This window comes from Choloepus didactylus, chromosome 5 (assembly GCF_015220235.1).
Source record: "Choloepus didactylus isolate mChoDid1 chromosome 5, mChoDid1.pri, whole genome shotgun sequence".
NCBI lineage: Eukaryota > Metazoa > Chordata > Mammalia > Pilosa > Megalonychidae > Choloepus > Choloepus didactylus.
In genome coordinates, this window is record NC_051311.1 from 102,266,575 (window position 1) to 102,277,413 (window position 10,839).

General features: G+C 35.7%; 1 protein-coding gene across 1 annotated transcript; it reads left to right on the top strand.

The window, feature by feature from the left end:
- Positions 1-436: 436 nt before the first annotated feature.
- LOC119534930 (proteasome maturation protein-like) lies at positions 437-1,538 on the top strand. The gene has a single exon (XM_037837477.1). It carries the CDS (start codon positions 502-504, stop codon positions 925-927), a length of 426 nt encoding a protein of 141 aa, XP_037693405.1. The 5' UTR covers positions 437-501; the 3' UTR covers positions 928-1,538.
- Positions 1,539-10,839: the final 9,301 nt, after the last annotated feature.

A 10,839-nucleotide genomic window follows, 5' to 3' on the forward strand; every position in this document is an offset into this window, starting at 1 on the left:
TCTCCCGTTAGAAAGTAATATCCTTTAGATGTCAAATATCCCTGTTTTTTAAAGCCATTATTATACAGATTAATGTGCTTATCTCCATAGGCAATTATGGAGATAATTGTCTCCATAGGCAATTAAAAATTGGAGAGACAATTGACCTGGATTTGAATCATAGTCCAAATAGTTGCTTATTGCTTGATTCTGGCCAAATAATTTCAAAATTCAAGACTTACTTTTCTTTTCTGTCAATCTATATTCATGGGATCAATGTGAGGAATAAATTAAATAAAGCATGTAAAATGTTAAAACTGTGTTTTGACAATTTTAGTAGATGAATCTTGTCTGGATCATTCTCCAGTCAAAAATCCATATCACAGAAATTCTTAATAAACTCTGACAAAAAATTCAATATTTATTCCAAGTTCAAAAAAGAAAGGCAGAGGGAAACGGAAGTGAGCGGCGGGCCGGCTGGCGGTAACGGGGTTGAGAGGTGGTGTGGACAGCGGGCTGAAGATGAATGCCAGAGGACTTGGATCTCAGCTAAAGGACAGTATTCCAGTTACTGAACTTTCAGCAAGTGGCCCTTTTGAAAGTCAAGATCTTCTTCGGAGAGGATTTCCTTGTGTGAAAAATGAACTTTTGCCCAGTCATCCTCTTGAATTATCAGAAAAGAATTTCCAGCTCAACCAAGATAAAATGAATTTTTCCACATTGAGAAACATCCAGGGTCTGTTTGCTCCACTAAAATTACAGATGGAATTCAAGGCAGTGCAGCAGGCTCAGCGGCTTCCATTTCTTCCGAGTTCAAACTTTTCACTGGATATTTTGAGGGGTAATGATGAGACTACTGGATTTGAAGATATTCTTAATGATCCATCACAAACTGAAGTAATGGGAGAACCACACTTGATGGTTGAACATAAACTTGGTTTACTGTAACATAGTTGTGCTGTTAATGAAAATAGGGACTGCTTCTTGTTTATAGTTGTGTTTCTACTATAATTTGATGTACACAACATTAAAAGTACTGACATGTGAGAATTTTTGCCTAAATAGTATCAGTGATCATTTGAAATTATTTGGTTCTTTGGTTCATGGCCATGTGACAATTGAGAACACTAAAGGAAGACAATTTTAAAGCTAGTTTTATATTAAAACATTGGCCGTCTAAGTCTTTAAAAACTCATTGCTAATGAATATTATAAATCTGCCTGCAAGTTCCAAATAAACCCATTTTCTAGGTATTCCTTAAATTTAATTTTAAATAGTCATTATCTATATCTGAATGTGCAGCCTTCATAGTAGCATCTTTCAGAATAAATAATTGTAATTGATTTTACTGGCAACTTCAAGTTAAGAGCAGAATATGATGTTTACAGTTTATCCTGTTTCAGTATCAGCCATTAATACTCATAAGAATATATGCTTTATTGATAACTATTTTAAATTACAACCATTCTTTGATTCTTTCAAGTTGAAAACCATAAGTTCAGAGGTTTTGATTTTGGTCTTGTCTTTAAAGTGAAAAAATTAAAAAGTAACCAGCAGAAGTATATTAACCTGTGGTTCTTCACAGATTTGATAATATATTAATATATATTTAATATGTTACTAAGTAATACTGTTAAAAGAAAGCCTCATCTTTCCTTGTTCTTGCTTTATATATCATATGATGCTTAAATTTTAAAAATTACAACCTTCATACATATAAAAAAAAAAAAAAAAAAAAAAAAAAGAAAGGCAGAAAAACAACTATATGACTCCCCCCCACCAAAACAAAGAAAAAGAAAAAAGAAAAAAAAAGGGTGGGGGGAAGGAGAATCTAGGAGCGGAAAAGTCAAGCTGACACTGGTACCTCTTGCTAGAGATCAGCTGAAGACTGACCAGTTGTTGGTTATGGTGAAAATCCATAGGGGACTTCACCAATATGGGTAAAATGATGTGGTCTTGAGTGCAGGCAAGCTGGAAGCAACAACCAAGACCACTCATAAAGCCAGGCACCTTAAAATGATGTATAATCTTTGAAAAGGAAGGAGACAAACTACAGCAGGAAATTTTTCCTTGGGTTTTGGGAAAACTAAAAATAACTCCTGTGAATACTTGAAACCCAACCAAGGCAGGAAGAGTTTACAAGACAGAGTACCAAAAAGTAGAGAGCTTCACACAGAGGAAACTCCAGAGATTGTAGAGGGATCCCCTCAAATATTTGGAAGCACGTAAGAAAAGTAACAGAGATCAAGGGAAAAACAGTCCCCCCAAATTAGTGGTAACAATGATTGATGCTCACAGAATGCTGGGAACAGTGCAATTCTCCAGCAGCAAGACTGGAAAACCTCATGATTTGCAGGTCATTGGGTAAAGTATATAGAAAGGTTCTACCTCAATAGTGGGAGATAATTAGCCGAGACCAAAAACTACTCCAATCATGCCTAACAAATTTTAATAGTGATAACTATCAAACTGTTTGCATGCAATTCTAATGTGTCCTGGAAAAAAATCAAGAATATTTGTAGAAATACAAAAATATTCACCCCCATCAACTTATAATTCACAATTTCTGGCATCCAGTAAAAAATTGCCAAGCATGAAAGGATGCAGGAATATACAATCCTTAGTCAGGAGAAAGATCCTCAATTAAAATCACCCATAATTGACATAAAAATTATATTTTACAGGCAAGAACATTAAGCAAGTTATTATAAATCTATTTCATATATTTAAAAAATTAAATAGAGTCATGAAACATCAAAAAAAGACCCAAATTTACCTTAGAAAACCAAAACAATAATATGTGAGATGAAAACTACACTGGATGGACTTAATGCTGAAGGAAAGCCAGAGAATATAAAATCAGAGCACTAGAAACTACCCATAACGAATCACAGAGATAAAAGTGAATAAAAATTTGAACACAGAATCAGTGAACTGTAGGACAACTTCAAGCAGCATAATACATGTGCAAAAGGAGAAAAGAGGCAGGAGGAGAGAACACAATATTTAAAGAAAGAGTAGGAATTGAAGGAAACTTCCTCAACTTAATAAAGGGCATATATGAAAACCCCATAGCTAGCATCCTACTTAATGGTGAAAGATTGAACACTTTCCCTCCAACATCAGGAACAATTCAAGGATACCTACTGTCATCACCATTATTCAACATTGTACAGGCAGTCCTTGCCAGAGCAATCAAGCAAGATAAAGAAATAAAAGGCAACAAAATTGGAAAGGAAGAAGTAAAATTCTCCCTATTTGCAGATGATAGGATCCTATATGCAGAAAATTCTGAAAATCCACAACAAAACTCCTTGACCTAATAAATGAATTCAGCAAAGTGGTGATATATATGATCAATATGCAAAAACCAGTAGTGTTCCTACCCACAAGCAATGAACAATAGGAAGAAGAAATTAAGGGAAAAAGAGTTCCATCCACAATAGCAATTAAAATAATCAAATATCTAGAAATAAATCTAACCAAGGATAGAAAAGACTTATACACAGAAAACTGTAAGACATTGCTAAAATAAATCATGGAAGACCTATACAAATGGAAGGACATTCCATGTTCATGTACTAGAACACTAAATATCATTAAGGGATCAATAATCCCCAAGGAAATTAATAGATTGAATGCAATACCAATCAAAATTCCAACAACCTTCTTTGCAGAAATGGAAAAGCCATCCATCAAATATATATGGAAGGGTATGGGTTCCTGAATAGTTAAAGCCATCTTGAAAAAGAAGAATGAAGTTGGAGGACTCACATTTCCCAATCTTGAAACTTAGTACAAAGGCATATTAGTCAAAACACCATGGTATTGGCACAGGACAGATATATCGACCAGTGGAATAGAAATGAGAGCTCAGAAATCAACCCTCACATTTATGGCCAACTGATTTTTGACAAGGTAGCTAAGACCAGTTAATTGGGAAAGAATAATCTCTTCAACAAATGGTGCTAGGAAAACTGGATCTCCGTTTGCGGAAAAAAAGGAGGGCCTCTACCTTCATACCATATACAAAAATCAACTCAAAATGGATCAATGATCTTAACATAAGAGCTAGAATTATCAAACTCCGAGAAGAAACTGTAAGGGAAACATCTTCAGGACCTTGTGTTAGGCAATGACTTCTTACACTTTACACCAAAGCACAAGCAACAAAAGAAAAAAACAGATACATGGGAACTCATCAAAATTTAAAAGTTTTGCACTTCAAAGGACTTTAGCATGCAAATAAAATGACAACCTACACAATGGGAGAAAGTATTTGGGGAATATATATCTGATAAAGGTTTAATATCTAGAATATATAAAGAAATCCTTCAACTTAACAAGATAAACAACCCAATTTATAAAATGGGCAAAAGACTTGAACAGACATCTCTCTAAAGTAGCTTACAAATGGCCAGAAAGCACATGTAAAAATGCTCAACATCGTTAGATATCAGGGAAATGCAAATCAATGCCACAAGGAGATACCATTTCACACCCATTAGAATGGATACTACTTTTTTTAAAAAAAATGGAAAATAACAAATGTTGGAGAGTCTGTAGAAAAATAGGAAACACCCATTCATTGCTGATGGGACTGTAAAATGGTGCAGCTACTCTGGAAGACAGTCTGGTGGTTCCTCAGAAAGCTTAGAACTACCATATGACCTGGCAATCCCACTACTAGGTATACCCCAAAGAATTGAAATCAGGGACTCAAACAGATATTTGCACACCAGTATTCACAGTGGTATTATTCACAATGCCAAAAGATGGAAGCAACCCAAGTGTCAATCAACCAATGAATGGATAAATAAAGTGTAGTATATACGTACAATGGAATATTATTCGGTCATAAAAGGAATGTAGTCTTGATACAAATGACAACATGGATCAACCTGGAAGATATCATGTTGAGTTAAATAAGCCAGACACAAAAGAACAAATATTGTATGATGTCACTGATTTGAAACAATTTGGATAAGCAAGCTCATAGAGTCACTATCCAGGATATAGGTTACAAGGCAACAGGGTGGACATAGGTAACGGGAAGTGATGGCTTAAAATGTTACCAGGTTCCTGTTTGGAATGATGGAAATGTTTTGGTATTTGATGGTGGTGGTGGTAGCACAACACTGTGAATGCAATTAACAGCACTGAAGTATATATCTGAATATGACTAACAGGGGAAATGGTAGATTGCATATATTGTAATAGAATAAAAATTGAGAAAAAACATGGAACCCAGTAAACAACTGTGAGCCCTAAGTTAAACCATGGACTTTAATTAGTTGGACAATCATAGAAGTTGTAAAAAAAAATTATCACCAATTGTAACAAATGATCCAAACCAATGCTAGGTGTTAGTTGTGGTGTGGTAAGTGGGAATCTTGTATTTTTTGCATGATTTTTTTCTGTAGAATTACAGCTTCTCTAATTAATTTTTTTTTTCAAATTTGATGAAACAATAAACCCCCCAGTTCTAAGAATCTCAATGAAGCGCAAAAACAAGAATATGAAGAAATTACAAGGCCCATCATATATAACCATGAATGGAAGTAAAGCCACCATTTTCAGGATAATTATTTATCACCAAAGGATAGAAAGGATTCAATTGTATGAGCAGCATTTTATTTATTTACTTATTCATTCATTCATTTAGAATATATGAAGGACATGAAATATGACTTAAAAATTTTGCATAAGACAATGTATGGCACTTATAAAAACTTTTTATTGCAGTTAATCACTGTTGAAATGCATAGGTACTCCCATTACTCAGCTAAAAAAATTTCACTGTTATAACATAAATTATATACCAGGAACAGCTAAGTTAAAATGCCACCTAAATTCCCAGATTGCTCCCTGAAACTTTATAAATCTCAAATAACTTCCCCAACTCCATGAGGGAACTGCCTGTGGTAAAGAGTTGCTGTAGGAGTCAAAGATACCCACTCATAAATATAGCATATAAATTATGTTTTATCCCACTTGTAGTGCATTGTAGATTGATGTATCTGTTCATTTGCCCTTCCTAAACTGTGAGAAACCATTAGGATAAGTTAAACATAATATCATTATTGCTCTGAATTTTGATAAGCAGAATAAACTAATCTGTAGTCAAAGAAATTATCTCAAGTTCCCTCTAATAAATTGCTTTGTTGATTGAGCCCTACAGTTGCACTGCTAATAGTAATCTTTCAAAATGCATTGGCATTTCAATTGATTTTCAAAAGCCAAAAGATTTTGACCATATGTGTGTGTATGTACATGGAGGGAGTGTTCTTGGACATTTATTTCCATTAATACATGTGCAGAAAAATAAGGCTGTTGCAGCTTCTACTTGAAGAAAATAAGCACTAGGATTTGAGGAAATATTCTTATTTTCTTATTATGGAGTGTTCAATCAGGAATTACTCTCAATTTTAAATAAGATTAAAAAAACTCTCTCAGAGAAAACATTATTCTTAATATAGAGAGAATACAAATTAGCATACATATTACCTTGAAGATATAAATCATTTCCTCATTCTAAAGTAATCCAAAGAAAAAAAAAAAATTATATGTGGGTTGTATCAATAACATTTTTCATATATTTATGCACTAAAAACAACAAAAACCCATAAGTAGATAAATGGAGATGCTGGAGATACTAAAACTGCATTTCCATTATGTATCAAACCAACTTAGACCCTGTGCATAGAAATAATTTTTATAGTCTCTCCCTTTTCTGTTCACTTTTACTTTTCCAATCTAAAAGTTCTTCTACTTTTTTTTCCCTTGTGATTTCCCTAACCTTGATGCAGCTAGAATATTCATTTTGAAAGACTTCAGTCTTGCAATGGGAGCTGCCTGGAAGAGGGCAGCATCCAGGTACAGAGGAGCAGCTAAAGAACAGAGCCAGAGGGTGGCACCATTATGCCTGCTCTACCACCCGAATCCTAAGGAATTCCATGTGGGAGATGAAGGCTTGCACAAACTCAGAAGTCTTCAAACCAACCAGGATTCTTCAAACTTTCTTGAAATCACTTCTAAGCATGTGGTTGTTTTGGGACAAGGGGAAAGTTAAGGACAAGTGACACCCCTATTTTAATAGAGCAGCTGTGCTTTGAGCTATTTTGTATTTAGACTTTCATATATGACTGAATAGAAAAAGAAAGAGCAGGGGGTGATTTGGAAACCACTGTTTCAAATGATCTCTAAGGTCTTTTTATCCCTATAACACTATAGGGGTTTATTCTATTGCTTTCCAAATAAACAGCCAACATAGGGGAATTAAACACTTTTTACCCTTCCCAACATATCTGAACTGCTTGACAACCATTTGAATATTCTTATCACCACCTGCACCAAGTGACTTAATCACTGATTTCTAAATAAGGTACTACTACCCTAAGATGTCACCCTCATAAAACAAAAACAAAAACAAAAAACCTGCTTATTCTGCTCTATCAGAAAATACTATTTTTAGTTAAATTCAGAATCCCCTGTGTCCTTACAGATAGCTGAATCCATATAGTTTCAGTGAAAATGTGAAATGTGGAATATTACAGATAATATGTGAAAATGTGGACTATTACAGATTGACCTTTCCACACCTTGAGAGAACACTGAAATGAGTCAGCCAGTAATAGTATAATCTTCTGGATTCTGGACTCTGTTCAAGGAAATAAAATACAAATAGGACTTACTTGGGCTTTGTCTTGTTTTCTTTTTTTCTGTGTCTTTTGTTGAACATCTTCAAGCAAATAGCAATTTAGTGATAGTTAATCTGGAACAAGTTGCCTCATCTGTCACTCTGTTGTTTTTTCAGCTCATGGACCTGCATAAGATGGCAAGACAACTGGGCATAGCTGCCCTCCACTTAAGGTTACTACTGAGACTCCCATCCAGTTCTGAGGATGAAGACTCTTCTCCCTAAATTTCCAGTATATAACTGATACCAGGCTGTAGTATCTGACAGAACTGGCTGAGTGCTTGGAAACAACTGAATAAAATGCAAACAGTAATTCCAAATTTCAATTATGATTAATTTCTTTAGTACCCTAACCTGAGACATGACTTCAGGCTGCCTTATTAGCCCAGACAGGCAAGCTAATTGCCCCACTAACATTTATTCAAGCAATTCTCAGAGACCAGAGTAAACTGTCTCTCCATTTTCTACCATAAAATCCATTTCTTTCCTGCCTCAGGACTAACAACTTCTCAGAGGGAACATTCATTCCCATGTGAGGTGGGAGGAACCCTGATTTCTGGCCATGAAACCTGGTCTTGCTCATTTCAAGAGCTAATAAGAAATAATAAAAATCTAACTCATTCAGTTCTATGTAACTCCATGAAGGAGATCAGTCCAGACTGTGCTATAACAGGCCCCATTCAGTTCCTTTTCAAAGTCTTTTTTTTTTCCATGTGAGATAAAGAAGTGAGACTTCCATATGCCTCCTTCCCTAAAGACTTCTATTTTGTGCTACTGATCCCCTAGGAGTAATCACAAGCTTTAGAAGTTAGCCCATGCTGTGCTTCCAGTTGTGTGGTGGTTATTGGGAAAAACTTCACCCATGCCAATTATATTCCTGACTACACATTTTACTCTTGACAAGAAGAGCACAGTTCTGCTAATGATCTATATCTATATTACCAAATAGAATTCTTGGCATCACAGCCTGAATCATCTGCATTTGGATAACCTCTGAATCCAGAGATTGATCATAAAAATAGTCAAGTACCTTTCTTATATTTACATAAATAAAAGGGCTGCAGTCTATTAAAGTGGCTCCTCTCAGAATAAAGGCCCTATCTCAAATGAAAATGCCAATATTCATCTCAGAAGTCCATAGCTGTATGCAACTTGACAACCAAAATAAATACTTAGAGATTCACAAAACAGTAAAGTCCATTCCAAAGAACTCTTTTGCCAATTACATACAGACAGACTCATATTTTAATTGAGCACTTAAAATGGGATGGTGCTGTTCTAAGAACTTTCCATTCAATACCTCAACTAATCTTTAGCAACACTGTAAGAGATATTACCACATCTGTCTTAGAGGTAAAGAAATAAGTTGAGGAGAATTCTCCAAGATTAATAAGGCAATAAGACATATATTAGGACTCCATGTTTGATTCAAAAAACATGCTCTTTTAAGTGAATTGTGATATTATATACTTGGAGTTTGAAATGCCTCTATGAGCTCATAGAAAGGGGAGAAGGGGCAAGAGTGCAGCTTCCCAATGTGAAAATGCCTAGTTCATATCCTCCTGCTTTGAGAAGTCCTAGAGCATACAGGTCAAGACCTCAGACAGTGGAGGCAGACTGGCTGGATTTGAATCCCAGATTCCTTCACTTGCTCTTTGTTTGACCTTGAGCTATTTAATTAACCTTCATTGGTCTCAATTTCCCCATCTGCAGACTTGAAGAAAATGAACACCTAGTCTACAGCTGTTTTGAGGATTGGATAAGTTAATATGTATCACATAAGAAGCATTATATAATTTTTAGGTATCATGACTATTATCTCCCTGAAATATCTCACATACACTTTCAGAACTATCGTTTCAGGCAGGGTAATGGGATGGTGTTCTGGTTTGCTAAAGCTGGTATATTATGCAAAATACCAAACATGGGTTGGCTTTTATAAAGGTGATTTACTGAGTTACAAATTTACAGTTCTAAGGACATAAAGGTGTCCAAACTAAGGCATCAAAGGGAACCTTCACTGAAGAATGGCCAATGGTGTATGGAACACCTCCGAAAGCACGTGGCTGGCATCTGTTGGTCCCTTGCTCCCAGGTTCTGGTTTCAAAATGGCTTTCTCCAAAATGTCTCTGGGCTTCTGTCCGTCTTAGTTTCTTCAGCTCCTGTGTATATAAGCATCTGGGGGTCCTCTCTTAGCTTCTCCTCGGCAAACTCTAGGCTTTGTCTCTTAGGTCACCATCTCCAAATGTCCTTCTAGCTGCATCTCTCAGTGTCTCCAAGCATCTGGGTCTGTGTCGGCTCTTAGCTTTTCCCAGGGGCAAACTCTGGATTACATAGCTTCTTTCCAAAATGTGTCTCCCAGCTTCTCTGAACTCCTTGTTCAGGACTTAAAGGACTCCAGTGATCTAATTAAGACCCACCCAGAATGGGCAGGGTAACATCTCCATGGAAATCATTTAATCAAAGGTCTCCCCCACAGTTGGGTGAGTCATGTCTCCATGGAAACACTCAATCAAAAGTTTCCACCCTAATCAAAAGACTAATAAGTCTGCACCCACGAGATTACATTAAAAAACATGGCTTTGTGGGGGACATAATAGATTCAAACCACCACAGATGGGTTATTAGGGAATGGCTGACCTGAAAGGGTGTATGTATGACCATGAGAGGCTGTGAGATGAGGACAACAAAATGATGACTCAGACTGTTAAAAATATATTCATTTAGAATATTTTGTTTTTTAGTAGACAATGTTTTTAAAAGAGAAAATTGTGAGTTAGTCTCTTAACAAAAGAAAATTGATAAAATCAGCTTGCAAAGGAGGTAAAGGAAAGAAAAAAATTGTGGTAGGCCAAGCACAAATGGCTAAACTAAGGGAGTCACAAACATTTCACTTCAAAATCACTGGGGTTATGAATAGAATGTACAATGTACACTTTTTGGAAATGTTTTAAATACCTTGTGGTGTTTTAGAATTTTAGGTACCCCAGAAAAAACATGTTCTTAAAGCCAATCCATTCCTGTGGGTGTAGACCTATTGTAAGTAGAACCTTTTGATGAGGCTACTTCAGTTAAGGCATGGCCCAGTGTGGGTCTTGATCCTTTTACTGGAGTCCTTTATAAACAAGATGAATACAGAGAGAGAGAGAGACAGAGAGAGA